Source organism: Lygodium microphyllum, chromosome 27 (genome assembly GCF_053477565.2).
Source record: "Lygodium microphyllum isolate KBCC chromosome 27, Lygodium_microphyllum_v1.1.10, whole genome shotgun sequence".
In the NCBI taxonomy this organism is placed as follows: domain Eukaryota; kingdom Viridiplantae; phylum Streptophyta; class Polypodiopsida; order Schizaeales; family Lygodiaceae; genus Lygodium; species Lygodium microphyllum.
Genome location: NC_141161.1, coordinates 64,801,472 through 64,820,695, shown reverse-complemented (window position 1 = coordinate 64,820,695; position 19,224 = coordinate 64,801,472). Strand labels below are relative to the sequence as shown.

The 19,224-nt window shown below is 42.3% G+C and overlaps 1 protein-coding gene across 1 annotated transcript; it reads left to right on the top strand.

Annotated features, from left to right (window-relative positions):
* Positions 1-13,554: 13,554 nt before the first annotated feature.
* LOC148012402 (cytochrome P450 CYP736A12-like) lies at positions 13,555-14,316 on the top strand. The gene has a single exon (XM_087669155.1). The coding sequence runs from the start codon at positions 13,555-13,557 to the stop codon at positions 14,314-14,316; it is 762 nt and encodes a 253-aa protein (XP_087525281.1).
* Positions 14,317-19,224: the final 4,908 nt, after the last annotated feature.

The window sequence follows — 19,224 nt, the reverse complement described above, 5'->3', positions numbered from 1 at the left end:
GCTATCCCTTGGCTACCACTGCCATTGGCCATTGCCATATTATTTCCCAATGCTAGACCAATATTCAAATTGCCTCGAGAAGCATAGGTTGCTTGTAGTCGGGATTCCACTTCTTGTGCTCATGTAATGGCAGTATCTATATCCCCCAAAGGGACACTACTCAACTGCAACTGGATATTAAAGTCCAAACCATGTAGAAAATATTGCAATTGGGTAGCTGCAGGGATAGGAATAGAGGTGTCCAACTTACGAAAAATCTGTTTTAGTTTCTTCGTATAAGCACGAATATCCTCGTGTGGTTCTTGGCGGGTCACGTTAAGTACACACAACCAATATTGCCCACCCCTTTCAGGGGCAAACTCCCTTCGAAAAGCTCCATAAAATGAATCAATATTCAATATGGTTTCGGCTTCTAAGCCATGATACCATATGGCAGCTCTTCCTTTGAGAGTCATGTGGAAGAACATCATAAAATGTTCTTCTTCTTGGATGCGACAGTTAAACAACAGCTTTTGAAACTCCCTGATGTGGAGTTCCGCATCTTCCTCAACTAGCCCATTAAAAATGGGTAGCGGGTGACCTAGAGCTGGCAAATCCGTCGTTCTTGCAGGAATTGCAATAGGCTGCGCCATGACAGAAATTGGATTTGCACTAGAAATAGGGGACAGTGGGGTTACACCTCCTATACTTGATGTTGACTGCCTTTGGAAGAAAGGAGAGCATTAGATCTTCCACCTTCTCCTAACTTACTGCTTGTGGCACCAAGACCACTAGATCCACTCCCTCATAAGGGTTCAGCACCGCTACGCTTAGGGGAATACCTCCTAAAAATTTCAGCACGTCGCCTAGCTCTTTCCTCTCTCTCTTGCTTTTGGATTTCGGTTAGATGATGCTTATCGATCAATAATGGGTCAATCTTAGTATCCTTTGGTATAAACTGCTAACTGGTCCCTAGACAACAAGGATTCGAGGACGGCCACTTCTAAGCGGCTCCCGACAGACGCACCACTAATGGGACCTAAAACGGGCCGGCACATAAAACATCTTCCTAAACATCTTGCGTTTGTTTCACGTCTAGTAGTCCAACTCTAACCCAATTAACACTCCTCAGAGGGAGTCGCAACACATTGCCAAATAGCACGAAGTACAAACATAGGAGGTCCTCCCACGGCTGACTGCCGCTACCTTACTGCGACTCTCCTACACCTTGGGGATTGGCCCCTCGATGCATCGCTAAACATATCTAACATAATATCGCACACATTTCCACTCAAGGTACCAATTCCAACTCTAACCCAATTAACACTCCTCAAAGGGAGTCCCAACACATTGCCAAATAGCACGAAGTACAAACATAGGAGGCCCTCCCATGGCTGACTATCGCTACCTCACTGCGACTCTCCTACACCTTGGGGATTGGCCCCTCGATGCGTCACTAAACATATATAACATAATATCGCATACATTTCCACTCAAGGTACCAATTGATCGTATTCACGAATGTACCATACCTCACTTTCTTTTCCCTTAGACCCAATGCCTAGCCTACAGCTTGGACAACCTTACTCACTCAACGTTGGTCATGTCGTCTAGAAAGCCATTGCCATGCATCTAGGAGATATTGTCTGATACCTTTTATTATTTTATGCTTCATGCAAATTGTGAATGTCCACATGCTTAAGCAATTAAGAAAATCAACATGGTGCACATGTGGAAAACATTTCTTTCAATGATTTCAACTATCGCTCGTATACGGCGTTGCATGAACCTAGCATCGAGAAACCCTCGTGCTACTAGGTTCTTAATTTTTAATTATCGACCAACCTAAATGGTATGCATAAAAACCAGTAAGATTTTTATCATTTCATTCAGCATTTAAACACTTTTCATACACTCTACCCCCTCACCCATTTAGGTTGTGCATGGTTCATAGGTTTAGGATTCATTTTTCACATTTTTATTGTATGAAAAGCAATAAAAACTCACTAAAACATAGAGGTAGGGCTGAACTGAGGCTAAACCTCATACTTCAAACCCCCCATACATCCACAAACATGAATCTTATTTTTCCTTAATTTTTCGGCACTCAAAATCTATTTTTTCCTTATTTTTCTCCCATTTTTCGTATTTTTCTTGTATTTTTCCGCAATATTAAATGACTGAACAAAATGAGTTGTGGGCTGTGGTCCTTAGGTTCATTTGCAGTAAAAACACAAATTTAGTTGGTGTGTCTTATTATATTTTCCATTTATATCTAAAAAACACCCAATTTTCCCATATTTCGCGTATTTTACGGGTTTTATACTATTAATTTCATCCACAACACTTATGATTTTCTGATTTTCTGATTTCAAACAGTTGGAAGACATTGCAAACAACATTATAATGCATAATCATCCCATGGGAACAAATATTCATGAAGCAAAATGCATAAAACATCAATTTCCTTTGTAAAAATGAGATTACCGTTCTTTGTGGGTTGCGGGTTTTTATTTGTCATATCTCGGGACTGATTTCCAGCCACCATTAATGCTCATGACAGTCCACAATCAGAAATCTTCCTTCCTCTTGCACCACGGAGCAATCCGGTCTTCATTGGACAAGCATCCGTCATCCATTCTTCTTCTTCTTCTTCACCACACGAATCTGCCCTTAGAGGAGAGAGAGGGAGGAGAGAGAAATACTGATTTTCTCTCTCTCCAACCAGGCCACCATCTTGCGCGCGAGAGGAGGCGATACGATCGACACGATGTAGGAGACTTCATGCAGGCTTCCAATTCATGGCTTCTTTGCAGCCACAACATCTCGATTTTGGGGGGGTGGCCATTTTTCTGCGCGCTGATCAGCGCGAGTACATGCCGCCCTCCTTTTTTAAAAAAATTGGGGGGTGCCCCCTTTGAAGGGCACCCCTTCATTCCTCAAGTGACCACCCTTTCATTTCTGGCCCTTTTTTGGGCACCCTCCCGGGTTTTGCCATATCTCCTGTGTCCGACATCTGATTGGAGCCCGAAAAAATCCTGCGTATCCGGCTCGGCATCCCGCATTGGCCATTAACTCTTGTTAATCCGCACAATAGTCTGAAAAATTATGAAAAATCAACAAGTGTCGCTCGGGTGCCTTTAAAGCACTTTGACGCTTAAAATCCGTCCTAGGTCGAGCTGCCGCCTTCGACGTTGAATATTTTTCCCTTGATATTCGTAATTTTTAACTATTTTTAAGCACTTCTCGGCACCAAAATTCCGCTCTCAAAAGTGTACTTAGATCATAACATTGATACATGAAATAAATACATGATCGCATAATGAAAGCGATTGGTACAATCATTGCAAGATATCACTACTACATAGAAAATGTTTACACAGATCATGTGACCAAAAAAGAAGAGTATGTGAGTTCCAAGGATCCAAAGGTGAGCTATAGATCATCGCCATCTGAAAGCTCGTCCTGCTGCAAAGAAGCATCGAACAGACTCTGCAAAAAAAGAAACAACTACACATGAGTCCACCATACAATAATGCATTCTAATTAAACATGGTAACAAATGTCGACCCCTCTATTTGCATATTATCCTCATCTATGTTTAGAACATCTCTTTGATCATATACTCTTGCACTTCGGGGAGTTGAAGATATAACATAACACCATCGAGGTTGTCGAGGGTTTGGATAGAAGATTACATGTTCACAAATACGTACAAGAGAGATTTAACTATTATGACATGTAGCACGTCATAATACAATTAACAAACAAATGAGTTCATGCACCTATTCACAATGGACCAGCAACACAAAGGTGTCGCGTAGATCCGTCCATTTTTTTTCGGAATTTATTTCGAGAAATCCAAATGGACCTCGTTGAAGTGTTACTCCAGCTCCTTCAAGTACCACTTTGAACCACTGCACATCGAATAGTATCATGGAGAAGCTACGGTAATCCACCGTAACAATACTTTGCAAGTTCCCAAAATACTCCATCTCATCTATAACCGTGTTTGGATCCGTTGCTCATTGTCGGCTGTCTTGCTCGAACCTTGCCATGATATCACAGTCTGTTGTGGAGCGCATTTTGTCTATACGCTCCATGCAGAAATGCCCTCGGTGCGACCACGCTGTACTATATATTTTGTACTGTACATTGAAACACTCAATTAGTTGTCGCATATAAAATATAGATACAATAAACCCTAAACACGTCATCACCTTTGGACTACATCCCCTCAAGAATTCTCACTTCTTGGTTGAAACCTCTGCCCCTTCGGGAGACGCTGTGGTCAAAGCTCCATGCAACCATCGTGTTGACATAAACCACGTCATCTCCTCCATGCCCTCGGGATATCGAATCGGTTGATAGCGGGTACTACGTCGAAATTCAGATTGCGCTTCCTCTCAATCTTGCCTAGCTTGCTGGTACCTAGCGAGCCACGTCTCCATAGAGGCATGGTGCAACATATAAAAGCGATTCACTTTCTCCTCCATTACAACGTTCATTCTTTTTTCTACCCCATTTCCAACCACCACATCTCCAGTCATTCTGTCATCAGCCTTTAGCGACCATAGCATACTGTTGTCTGGATCCACCATTGGTAGCCATTGTGAAATATGCACTAGCGCCTCAGACACCAACCAACCTTCAGCCATGCTACCTTCTGGCCAAGCTCGTTGTCGCACAAAGCCTTTCAAGGTTTTCATGAAGCGCTCCAAGAAGAACATCCATCGCGTATGGATATGTCCAATAATCTCCACTTCATCTATAAGATGCATAAGAAGGTGGATTTGTATCGTGATCATGCTGGTAGGCATGTATTTCTCAAAAAGACAGACTGTCTCCACTGCTTCTCGTCTCGCGGATTTAATAGAGTACGTCTTAATTTCCTTCTGTGTTATTGCACTAGAGTTGACAACTTGTAAATGGCCCTGCATATTTCTGGAGTAAGGCATAATGCAATCGTGATTGGTAGTACAAATTGCCACAAATGAGAAAGCATTATGAGCAATGACTATACTCCAAATAGCAAAATACGCAGGACACCTACAATCCATTCGTAGTACAAACCTGACATATCTTATGCCAATCATGGGATTTTGGCCTTGATAATTGGTCATCTTTAGAAAACGCAGACCTGAGAGAACGCATCATACCCATCTGAGTGCGGATAGACTTGACTATTTGCTTCACAATGCGCTTTTATTTAGTAGACAAAACCCAAAGAGCGCAAGGTAGCTGCACGTGACCATCAGCACTCGACTATGGTCAAAGCGCCTCCATCTTGCCTACCTCCTTCAAATCCATTCGTGCCCCTATAGTGTCTCTCTTTCCTATGATGTGGTCCCATAGCAAGCTGTCATGTTCTTGAAAATATGCATGGGATCCAACAAGTGGTTGATCTGTAAGTGGGTCCAATATGGAAACTCATAGAAAACTGAGAACCATCGCATTCCATTTGGATGTGACTCTGCGTGGACCATTTTTAGCTCGTACTAGCTTTGGGCATTCATACGTGTTGGAGGTCATCCAAGAAAACCTTCATTGAGTTCATGACCCTCTGGCAAGAAAGCGGCGTGTCCTTGATATACCATCTTCTTCATGGTTTGTGACCTTCAGGAGTCTAATTGTGGCCCCTACAATGGACATGCATGATAACCTAAGGTAACCAGACCTGTCCCAATACCTCTATCTAGTGAATACAAACTTGAATGATAGATATTGGCGGATCGTCGACCATCGTGCTTGCTCATATCTTGCACGGTGACCCCCTCCTCCCACAAAATCTTAAGCTCGTCATCTAATGGACAAAGATACACGTCCAAATTTTTGACTTTGTAGTGACCAGGGATGAGTAAGCTAAGGATGAGATGTACTTTCTTCTTAGAAAGCCATGGAGGGATATTGTAGTTAACAAGGACTATAGGCCACACACTGTAAGAAGATGAGCACAGACTGAATGGGTTCATGCCATCCATTGCAAGACCGAGCCTAAGATTCCTTGGCTCTCGGACAAAGCCTAAGAAAGTAGAGTCAATGTGGCTCCATGCGCATGAATCCACTGATATTCGTTGAACTCCATCTGTGGACCTATTCTGCACATGCCACATTGTCAAGCTCGCCATGCCGGACATACGAAACATGTGGTTTATACGGGAGATAAGCAGAAAGTATTTAAGAACTTTTTGAGGGATGGTTCGCCCTTGCAAGTCCTATCGATACTTGTAAGAACCACACTTTGGACATGTCTCCATAGTCTCGTATTCTCCTCGAAACAATATGAAATCATTGATACATGCATGGATGCTGTTGTAGTCCATGCCAAGCTTTCGTAAAACATGTCGTGCATCATCACGAGACTCATGCATGGTATTTGTAAGTGGTAATATATGATACTTCAGTAACCTGAAAAAAATCATAAAACACCTTGAAAAAGCACAAATATTTTTAATGATAGTGCCGAAAAGAAATCAATGAAGCATACGTACAAGGTACCTGATCAACTCGGTCACACTCGCATCGTTCCACCTGTATTTTACTTGCACACTTAGAAGTGCAAGCAGTATCTTCAGGTGAGATACTTGACACCCATCATATAATGGTATGGATGCTTCCTCTCTAAGTGGATCAGAAGTCTTGGCATCCATGGGAATCAATGCATCGATCATTGCCTCCATCTCAGGCTCCAAGATTGTAGGTAAGTCTCAAAGGCTATCTATCTCCTCTGGTATTGATAGCATAGATTGGGTAGTATCTTCCAAGTGGTGGATTGGCTCAGGCACTCCATCCATCGCATGCCCACGAATTTTTCTAATTGGCCGCAAAGTGTGCACTCCTCCTTGGGACAAGATGTCACCTCTCTGGATAGAAAATTTGCCAACCACACCTAATCTTTTTGTATATGGTATTCAATTAGCTTGCGAGTATAATGTATGATTGATATTAACTTTTCTTATTGTTTGGTGAAAATCCAAGATCACCTGATCAATGATCTCAGATTGAAACTTGCCGAAGCATCGTACGTGTTCTATAGACAATCGACGTTTTCGTCTAATTGCCAACTTACATTGAGAGCAAGGACATGGGACACGCTGATTAAGATATGCCTCGCGATCTTGAAAATCAAGACCTTCATCGTTTTCCATTTTATCTACGTTATAACAAAAATTTATTTTTATTATCATTCTTTTAAAAAAAAAATTGTTTGAGAAGGGATTTCTTCTCTTGTAACTCAGCAAAAATTAACGTATGTAAAGTCTCCACCCACCCACCCACAAATTAACGTATGTTGGAGTGTTTTCCGTCTCGTGGTGTTGCATCGGACCTCATCAGATCTCGCCACCACTCTCTCTTTGTTTTTTATCCATTAATTATCTCCTCTCCTTCCATCTCTCTCTCTTTTTCTCTTTCTTTATTATGTTGTATGTTTATTCCCTCTCTCTTGTTCCTTCTTCCTTTTTCTCTTCCTCCCCCTCTCTCATTTTCTTGAACAAAACATATATCTCTCTCTATAACAATAACAACAACAAAAACAACACCAACAATAACAACAACAAAAACAAACAAGAAAACTACCACCACTACTACAACCACGACTACGACAACTATGACTACGACTACGACTACGACTACGACCATGACCACGACCACGACTAGGACCACGATTACGACTATGACCATGACTACGACTATGATTACGACCACGACCACGACCACGACCACGACCACGACCACGACCATGACTATAACTACGACTACGACTACCACTATAACTACCAGTATCACTACTAGTATCACTACCAATACCACTACCACTACCACTATAATAAACAAGAAAAGAAGAAAAAACTACTACTACTACCACTACTACAACAACAACAACAAATAAGAAAACTAGACAACAATAAACAAGAAAACAAAAAAAACTATTACAACAACAATAACAACAACAAACAAGAAAACCACCACTACTACTACAACCATGATTACGACTATGACTATGACTACAACTACGACTATGACTACGACCACGACCACGACTACGACCACGACTACGACTACGACTACGACCACGACCACGACCATGACTATGACTATGACAATGACTGCGACTACGACTGCGACTACCACTACCACTACCACTACCACTACCACTACGACTATGGCTACCACTATAATAAACAAGAAAAGAAGAAAAAACAACAATAACAATAACAACAACTATTATAATAACAATGAACAAGAAAAGAACAAAAACCTACTACTACTACTACTATAACAAAAAACAAGAAACCTAAACAATAATAAATGAGAAAATAAAAAAAACTACTACTACAACAACAACAAACAAGAAAACAACAACCTCTCCCTCCTTCTCTCTCTCCCTTCCTCTCCCTCTCTCTCTCTTTCTCTCTTTTCCTATTATGTTTAATGTTTTTTCTCTCTCCTCTCCGTCTCTCTTCCTCTCCCTCTCTCATTTCCTCTCCCTCCCTCCCTCATTTTATCTCCCTCCCTCTCCCTCTCCCTCTCCCTCTCCTTCTCCCTCTCTTTCTCTCTTTCCCTATTACGTTTAATGTTTTTTCTCTCTCCTCTCCCTCTCTCATTTCCTTTCCCTCCCTCACCCTCTCTTTCTCTCTTTCCCTATTATGTTTACTGTTTTTTCTCTCTTTCTATCCCTCTCTTTCCCTATTATATTTAATGTTTCCCTCTCTTTCCTCTCCCTCTCTCTCTCTATTCCTCTCCCTCCCTCTCCCTCTCCCTCTCTTTCTCTCTTTCCCTATTACGTTTAATGTTTTTTCTCTCTCCTCTCCCTCTCTCATTTCCTTTCCCTCTCTCACCCTCTCTTTCTCTCTTTCCCTATTATGTTTAATGTTTTTTCTCTCTTTCTCTCACTCTCTCTTTCCCTATTATGTTTAATGTTTCCCTCTCTTTCCTCTCCCTCTCTCTCCTTTCCCTCCCTCTCCCTCTTCCTCTCCCTCTCTCATTTCTTCTCCCTCCCTCTCCCTCTCCCTTTCTCTCTTTCCCTATTACGTCTAATGTTTTTTCTCTCTCCTCTCCCTCTCTCATTTCCTTTTCTCTCTTCCTCTCCCTCTCTTTCGCTCTTTCCCAAGTATGTTTAATGTTTTTTCCCTCTCTCTCTCAATCCTTCTTTCCTTTTCTCTCTTCCTCTCCCTCTCTCATTTCCTCTCCCTCCTCACCCTCACCCTCTCTTTCTCTCTTTCCCTATTATGTTTAATGTTTCCCTCTCTTTCCTCTCCCTCCCTCTCTCTCTTCCTTTCCCTCTCTCATTTCCTCTCCCTCCCTCACCCTCACCCTCTCTTTCTCTCTTTTCCTATTATATTTAATGTTTTTTCTCTCTCCTCTCCCTATCTCATTTCCTTTTCTCTCTTCCTCTCCCTCTCTCATTTCCTCTCCCTCCCTCTCTTTCTCTCTTTCCCTATTATGTTTAATTTTTCTTCCCTCTCTCTCTCTCTCTCTCTCTCATTGCTTCTATCCTTTTCTCTCTTCCTCTCCCTCTCTCATTTCCTCTCCCTCCCTCACCCTCTCCCTTTCTTTCTCTCTTTCCTTATTATGTTTAATGTTTCCCTCTCTTTCCTCTCCCTCCCTCTCCCTCTTCCTCTCCCTCTCTTTCTCTCTTTCCCTATTATGTTTAATGTTTTCCTCTCTTCCTCTCCCTCTCCCTCTCCCTCTCCCTCTCTCATTTCCTCTCCCTCTCTCAAAACACGTGAATTTTAACAAAAATAAATAAAAGAGAAAGAGAAAACAAAAAAACAAAGCAAGAAGGAACAATGCACTCATCGTAAAGGCTCGAAGATAGATTCGACGGCTCCTCTTCGCGATGGTGGCTCCTCTTCGCCCTCCATATACTTCCTCCTTTTCTTCACGAACGGTAGCGGTGGCGGTGAGAAGCTTTCCTTCTCCCTCTTTCTCTCTTTCTCTTTCTCTCCCTCTCAAATGCAAGATCTTTGCTCTCCCTTTCACTCTCTCTTTCGTGTATGCGTGTAAAATAATGCGCTCGATTTTCGGCTCGCGTTTTTTTCGTCTGAGCACTGTCGCTATTTGCGTTGCTATTTGCATCGCTATAGCGATGCTATAGTGACGCAAATAGCGACACCGCTATTTTGCGTCGGAAATCGCTGTCACTATACCTCCATATCCTTGTAGACTGCACTATTGTTTGGGAATTGAAGTCTGGCAAGAGCTAGGAAAGATCTTCATCTCTCAGAAGAAGTATGCACGGGAGATCTTGAAGGCATTTGGCATGACCGAGTGTAAGGAGATAGCTACACCTATGGAGGTGAATGCAAAGTTATCCATTGAGGATACATCAACATTGGTAGATATTGGGAGGTACAGGAGGATGGTCGGTAGTCTGATCTACTTGTTTAATACCAGACCAGATATCAGTTTTGTTGTTGGTGTTTTGAGTAGGTTCTCAAACAAACGTCATGAGAGTCATTGGAAGGTTGGGATGCGGGTTCTCCAATACTTGAAGGAAACTCTTGAATATGGTATCACATACAATTTTGGAAGTTCTCTTGTGGAAAATTGTGACTTAGATTGGGCAAGAGACAGTGATTCTAGGAAGTCAGCTTCTGGTTCTTGTTTCTCTTTGGGTTCAGGAATTTTCTCTTGGATTAGTAAGAAGCAGCCAACAGTGGCATTGTCTTCCACCGAAGCAGAGTACAAGGCAGCTTGTTTTGCTGCATGTGAAGCAGTATGGTTGAGAAGGATCCTATGGCATATGGGAGTGCAGGATGAAGAACCAATTGTGCTGAGATGTGACAATCAGAGTTGCATCACCATTGCCAAAAATCCAGTGTTTCATGCATGCACCAAACATATAGATATCCAGTATCACTATGTGCGTGATTTGATGGAGGATGGGATAGTGGAACTAGTCTACTATCCAATAGAGGAGAATGGAGCGGATATCTTCACCAAAGCACTTACGGAGGATCTGCTTCAAGTTCATCTTTAGAGACTCGGCATTGGACCGAGGATATAGTTCACCTATGGGTGGACATTGAGGGGGGGTGTTAAATATGCTCAATGCCCCACCCTCATAAGGTGCCACCAATGATCCATGGTGCTCAAAGTTGTAAGGCCCCCATTATGAGGAGAAGCCAAATGTGAGCCTGGACATTGGTTGAGTCCTGACTTACCCGACGATAAAGGGAATATTCCTTGGCTGACTAGTGGATGCTCATATGGTAGGTCGGTCATGCCGACCTAACCACCTTCATGGGCTATAAAAGCTAAACCCCTTTACAGCCATCGATCATCTATCTTTCACCCAATCAGAGTTATTCCTACTAGCCTTAAGCTCTTCACCTATCTTCTATCTAGATCGCCATCTAAGCTTCACTGTGAAAGCGCAGTGATGGACAGAGCCATCTCTGTATCAGTTGTTTGAAGCTAAAGAAATGTTTTGATTCTCCTCTTATCTATTGTGTACTCTCTATCTTTATCTCTTTCTCAGTTTTTGTTTGCCGCGCCATGTAATTTGCACACACACACATACACACACACACACACACACATACACATATATATAGAGCAAAAAATAAAAAAGAGGAGAGGAAGGGAGAACAGAGCGAAAGAGAATTATAGAGAGATGAAATATAAAATTTAAAAGAGAGAGGAAAGAAAAAGGAAAAAGAGAGGGGGGAGGGGGAGAAAAAAAGGGAGAGAGAGACATAGAGAAGAAAATGAGAGAGAGAGAAAAGAAGAAGAAGAAGAAATAGAATTTGAGCACAAAGAGTGAATTATAGAGAGAGAAAATATAAAATTTAAAAGAAAGAGAAAAGAAAAAAAATTAAAGAGAAGAAATAAAAAAGAAAAAAAGAGGAGAGCGAAGAAAAAGAGAGGAGAGGGGGATAGAGAAGACAAGCTGAGAGAGAGAGAGAGGGAGAGAGAGAGAGAAGAAGAAGAAGAAGAAGAAGGAAAAGAGGAAGAGAGATAGGAAAAAAGAGAAAATATATTTCTTTAATTTAAATATTTTAGAGAGAGAGAGAGAGAGAGAAGGTAAAATTTAAAAGAGAGAGAGGGAGAGAAGAAAAATATAAAATTTAAAAGAGAGAGAGAAAGAGAAGGAAAAAAGAAAAATTAGGAGAAAATGGAGGAGAAGAAAAGAGAGAGAGAGAGAGAGAGAGAGAGAGAGAGAGGAGAATAAGAGAGTGAATATAAACATAAAGAGAGAGAATTATGCATAGAGAAAAGATAAAATTTACATACTTTAAGAGAGACTAAAGGGAGGGGAAGGGAGGAGGGAAAGAAAGTGAAAGAAGAAGAAAAGAGAGAGAGAGAGAGAGAGAGAGAGAGAGAGAGAGAGAGAGAGAAAACATGTAAACATAGAGGGAAAAGAGGAGAGAGAAAGATGAGAAATGGATTGTTGAATGAAGTTGTCATGCGATAGTAGGGCAACTTTGCTTGCCATTTCGGAGCAGCAAAGTTACTGTGAAGTGTGTGTGGAATGCTAGTGTCTTTCTATTATGATTCTTTACATAGATACATAAAATTTTAAAAAAGTTGAAATGGTTATAAATTTGACAAAGGTGGTAAAACAATAGACTCTTCCTTGAGGACTTGAACTTCACAGAAATGATTGAGTAATAAAATGTTCTCTTGAGAAGGACTTGACAAAAATGATATGGCAATAGGGTAAAAGGGCCAATAAAGTAGTGCCCTCCAAAAGGAAAACACACCCCACCCCAATTGAGTGACAATTTTACAAGAAAAATGTGGTTTTTTTAGTTGCTTAATAATATAGTATGAATTTTTAAAGATTAAAAATGAGCTTAGCTTAAGTCAAACAATTGAGCCATGTAAATTTTTTTATATTTTAGATTTTATAAAACCTTAAAGTAATGCATCCTTGAGTGTCACTCTATTGGCCCCTCACTGTCCCTCTTTTATGAACCTTTCATTTGTAACTAAGGCTACTTGATAAAAATATCAAAATATCCCAATATTTTTTCTTTGAGCTCTATATAATATAAATAATTTGACCATTAAAAAATATTTATGCAACTCACTTGGAATTTTTTAAATAATAGAAAATTGTTAAATGACACTCTATTGACCCCTTTACCTTAGAAGTTTATAGTAACAAAATTAAATAAACAAGGAGAGTTTCTCTTTAGAAAGGCTTGAAATAGACAACAAAGACAGGTCATACGGCAATAAAAGTTTCCCCTTGAGAAGGACTTGACCTACGTAGTACACATCTCCGGAGTCGGAAGGAGAGGAAGCGTGGTTCGCATCCAAAAGCTACAGCTGCCACACGTCATATTTGTGTGGAGTCTGTATCACATACAAGATTGATTATCACACACCTACACTGATTAATTGATTCAAAGAGGGTAAGAGACATCCGTGAAGGAGGGGAGAGGAAGCCAAATTGCCTGGTTCCTTCTCCGATGAGGTGAAGAACGTAAAGGGCGTGAAGGAGGGGGGACTCGGGAGAGAGGAAGAGAGCAAGGGACTTTGGCTGAGTTCCAAGCTGGCCGCGTTCACTTTGCTCGATATTAGCCTCGTTCAGTCGTCCAGGATCTTTCCGTTAAGCTCAAAATGCAAGGCGAAGCGGGGAACGGCGGCGGCCTGCTGGCTTGCAGCGCCATATGCGCGCTACTACTGATATTGTCCTGGGCGTTAATCGTGATCAGGCGGCAGCATCACCGTAAGCTTCCTCCGGGGCCCTTGCCCTTGCCGGTGGTGGGAAACCTCCTCCACTTCATCGGGGATCTCCCACACCTGCGCCTCGCACGCTTGGCAGAGAGGCACGGTCCTCTCATGTGCCTGCGCCTGGGATCTAGGGTGGCTGTCGTGGCGTCGACGGCCGACGTGGCTAAGGCGTTCCTGCAGACGCACGACAAGGTCTTCGCCAGCCGGCCAGCCAATCAGTTCCTGAAGCGGGCTCATTTCGGGGTCACCAACTCCTTCGCGCTGGGTCCTTACGGGCCGCACTGGCGCTACATCAGGAAGGTCGCCACCCTTGAGCTCTTCAGCGCCAGGAGGGTCCAGGAGACGCAGGTGCTGCGGAGGGAGGAGGTGGCCCGCCTCCTCCACAGCCTGCGGGCCCAGGCTGTGGTAGCCGCCAGCGTCGACCTGGCGGTCGCCATGTCCCGCATGGTGGAGGACATCCTTTGCCGCATCATCTTCGGCCGTCGCATGCCGATGGACATGGCAGTGGGCGGGGCCTCCTTGAAGGACCTGATGACAGAGGCGTCCGAGCTGTTCCAGGCGCAACTAGAGATGGCAAAAACACATGGGGACAATGGGTTGCTAGCAATGGATGCCACCTTTGGCACCAATAAATATAAGGTATTATAATGTAATTATTGTGTGCATTGAAATTTTTTTAATTAATGTTGGAGTGGGCACAAGTTGGAGTGGGCACAAGTAAGCTTTGGCATGAAAGGTTTGGACACATTGGATTTGCAGTATTGAAGGAGATGCACAAGCAAGGTATGGTTGCTCATCTACTTGCAATGACTGAATTGAAGGAACCATGTAAAGCTTATATGATGGGCAAGCATAAGAGAAAGGCATTTCCACAAGAAAGCAAGAATAGAGCACATGCTTCTCTAGAGTTGGTGCATGCTGACTTGTGCGGAAAGATGCCTACACGGGCCTTGGGGGGATCTTCTTATTTTATGTTGATTGTTGATGACTACAATAGGAAGATGTGGTTGTACTTCCTTCGTGATAAGGCTCAAGCTTTTGGTAAGTTTAAAGAATGGCTAACACTTGTTGAGAATGAAACATGGAAAATTGTGAAGAAATTTAGAATAGATGGTGGTGGTGAGTTCAACACAAAGGAGTTTGAAGACTTTTGCAAGAGCAAAGGGATCAAGCATTAATTGACGACGTCTCACACACCTCAGCAGAACGGTGTTGTGGAATGCAGAAATCGCACCATTGTGGAGATGGCAAGATGCATGATAAAGGGATTGCCTAACCATTTTTGGGTTGAAGCTGTTAATAATGCAGTCTACATTTTAAATCGAAGCTACACAAAGGCTCTCAAGGGAAAAACACCTCATGAGGCTTACACTGATAAGAAACCATCGGTCTCACACCTCAAAATTTTTGGATGTGAATGTTATGCACATATTCCAGATGAGAAGATAAATAAGTAACAACCAAAAAGCAGAAAATGTATCTTCTTGGGTTATAGTGATGAGCAGAAGGCTTACAAATTATATGACCAAGAGGCAAAGAAGATCATCGTGAGCCGTGATGTGGTATTCAAGGAGCAGCTACATACAGTGGAGGAGGAGAATGCAAGTTCTTCCACTTTATCATCAAGCAAAGAAGTAGTCCACTATGAACCTGTCCCGAGAGCTGTCCCTATTCTTAAGGAGGAGGAAGCATCATCTTCAGATGATGAGGAAAAAGTTCGCCAACTTGATATCACCCCACTGGAAAAGCTATTGCCGTGTTGGGTGAAGCAGCTCTATGACCACAAAAATCCTATGGCCACATCTGTTGAGGAGAAGGCAGACAAACCAAGGAGGTCTCAGAGAATAGAGGAGCAAAGGAGGGATTCTGCTTACGTAGTCAATATGGCCTTGATGATTGAAATTATGAGAGAAGTAGAGGAGCCAATTGACTTCGAAGAAGTGTTGAGATTTAGCAATCACACTCACTAAGCAGCCTCTTTGTATGGAGCTTCAGGGCTAAGGACATGTAGGCTTACCTATCCCATATGCACAGTGGTGCCTACTGTAGTTTCCTACTTTCCTATAAAGTATTGTACTTGCTTCCTTTTCTTAATGCAATAATAGTACTCTTTTCTTTTCAGTGAAGTGTCAATGTCAGTGTCCACATACACAAGATTGTGTTTATGAGTCCAAGTCTCAATCTTGGAACCTAATTCACTTGTGTAACAAACAGTGTCTTTGTCTTCTCCATCATGAGTCCACACTTCTCCTTCCATCCACCATAACTCACTGCCATGTCCTAGATCCCGTATCTTTAACATGGTATCAGAGCACAGATGGGCATGGCACTACTCCTCCAACTCCAGTTCACTCTCATCTAGCTCAGTCTAGCTCAGGCCAAGTCTAGGACCTCATCTCCTACTCTTTGTTCTCACTGCCCTGCTTGGCAGCCATAGCTACACAACACATACCCTGCTTTGAACACTTATATCTCCTCATAGAGACCATATCTCTTCACGATTCCTTCTAGGGGAATCTCCCCAACACAAGGTTCTCCTCGCTGGCACCTCACACCTAAGCATTATACACCCTGGAGTTCAGCATTGTCAATCTTCTCTGCTTCTGATTTGGGCGTCCTCCATAGCCAATAGGACCCAGCTCACTTGGAGCTTCTTGATCTCCCTCCACAGATAGAATTTCAACACAATTTGTTCTGGAGAAATATTCCTTGGCTCAGGGCACTGCCTCTTGTCACTTTAAACACCAACATTGGTGATCTACAGCCCTGGCATTGCAGAAATTCAATGTCGCTGCCTAGATCTGCGCCGTGTCTGTTCGAGCCCCCTGCGTGCGCCGTGCTGTCTGCGATCTGGATGATTTCCATGGGGCTTTGATAGCCCTTGATATAAGCTTCCTAGACATGTAGATTTTTTTGAAAATGATCAACTACAAGTCTTGCAATCTGGAAAAAACCAGGCCCCTGTCCCAGAAACCCTAATTCCACCATAGCCAAAATCTCTCAAGCTTCTTTTTTTCTCATTTTTCTCACTCCTGACACTAAATCAAGCTAAAGCCCATTCTAATCCATTGACCCAGCATCAAATCAAGGAGGGGAAGGATATGAGAAGATTGAAGAACGATCGAACAATCCCGAACAAGAAGAATCAAGCTCAACATCAACATTGACATAGTGTGTTTTCACAGTGTCATTACCTGTGTCTCTTGACACATTGTAATCTGCTCTTCTACTGATAAAATCTCAAAATTTTGTTGATTTGCTACTGATCTTGCAACCTCAACATGGGAAAAGACTCTCCAAATGCTCGATTCAAAGGAGTCGGGTTTCACACTTGGCAAACCCACATCAAGCTCATCCTGATGAAGAAGGGTCTTTGGGCCATCACAAATGGCAAAGAGAAGAAACCTCGAGATGCGGACCTTGCAGTTACTTGGCAGAAGAATGATGACAAGGCACAAGCCATCATCAAACTGGAATTGGACGATAGCTACATCCATCATGTGGATGCCTGTGACACGTCCCATGACACTTGGGATAAATTGGATACCTTATTTGGTGCACAGTCAAAGCCGTCTAAGTATGGTCTATTAATTGAATTTTTTCGACTTGATATGAAGCCTCATACATCCTTGGCATCTCATTTGAACTATATGGAAAGCCTACTTACTCAACTTGCAGGAATAAAGCTAAAAATGGATGAAGATGTTTGTATTGGTGTCTTGTTAAAAAGTCTGCCTCCTGCCTATGATAATGTATCAACCACTCTAACCAATATGCCTGATCCTCAACTTGTTGATATTAAAGCCTCCCTGCTAGAGGAAGAAAAGAAACTTAAAAGCAAAGAAGAGCCTAGCACTTCAAAGGATGAACAAATGTTATATGTAAGCAACAGATACAAAGGAAAAAAGGAACCGCTCTTCTGTGACTTTTGCAAAAGGGCTGGACATACTGAGAAGTTCTGTCATGCTAGGAAGAGGTCCCAAAAGGCCTATCTTGCAGCTGTGAAAGAAGAAGAAGACCATGGACCAAAAGATGAAGATGAAGATGAAGATGAAGACCACCAGGATCGGAAGGACAAGACTCATCAGTCCTTCTACTCTCATTACTCTGATAGATTGTTTTAAAAGCCTTGTGTTTCCTTGCCCTAATGCTTCTTGCCATAAGCTTTGTAAACTCCTCATGTAACTTGGCATTACAGTCCCTGTACACTTTGTGAGGCCCCTATTACAGCCTCTGGTTGTACATCATGTTTTGATGCCCACACTTAGCCTTTTCTGTGACAGTCTCTGGTGTCTACCATGTTTGTGGTGTGCCCACACTTTGCAGGTGGTTCTCATTACAGCCTCTACACACTTTGTGCCTTTCTAGTTGTGATTGAGGAGGGGTGTTGAGATTCAGCAATCACACTCACTAAACAGCCTCTTTGTATGGAGCTTCAGGGCTAAGGACATGCAGGCTTACCTATCCCATATGCACAGTGGTGCCTACTTTAGTTTCCTACTTTCCTATAAAGTATTGTACTTACTTCCTTTTCTAAATGCAATGATAGTACTCTTTTCTTTTCAGTGAAGTGTCAATGTCATTGTCCACATACACAATATTGTGTTTATGAGTCCAAGTCTCAATCTTGGAACCTAATTCACTTGTGTAACAAACAGTGTCTTTGTCTTCTCCATCATGAGTCCACACTTCTCCTTCCATCCACCATAACTCACTGCCATGTCCTAGATCCCGTATCTTTAACAAGAAGCACTTTCAGATCCAACATGGAAGGAATCTATGCAAGCCGAGTATAACAACATAATGAAGAATGACACTTCATAGCTAGTGGATTGACCAGCAAAGCGAAAGGTTGTTGGCACCAAGTGGCTCTGGAAGGTAAAGTACAAGGCTGATGGTACCTTAGAAAAGTACAAAGCTAGACTGGTTGCATAAGGATTTTCACAGATTGAAGGGTTCGATTTTCAAGAGTCATTTGCCCCAATTGCTAGAATGACCACTATTTGTATAGTACTTGCAGTGGCCGCCTACAAGCAGTGGCCAGTTTACCAAATGGATGTTAAATCAGCGTTCTTAAATGGTGACCTCAAGGAGGAGGTGTACATGGCTCAGTCACCAGGATTTGAGGCCCCCCATTCTGAGAACAAAGTGTGTAAGTTGAAGAAGGCTTTGTATGGGTTGAAAAAATCCCCTAGAGCATGGTACCAACGGATAGATAAGTCATTTTTAAGCTTAAACTTCAAAAGATGTGCCTCAGATGCTAATTTGTATGTTTATAAAGATGGTGAAAAGCCTGTCTTCTATATGTGGATGACCTTCTTATTATAGGTGACTATGAAGATACGATCAACCAAACTTGAAAGGCTTTGAGTTCTAAGTTTGAAATGATAGACTTGGGCTTGCTCATTACAAGATATAGGCTTTATACCGACATTAAATGCGACGAAAATGTAAATAAAGAAATTTGCCCCCGTTGTCGCAAAAAGCGTTGTGCCATAGAATAGTTGGTATTAGCATCGTTATCAACGTCGCTATTTATGTTGGTATTAGCACCGC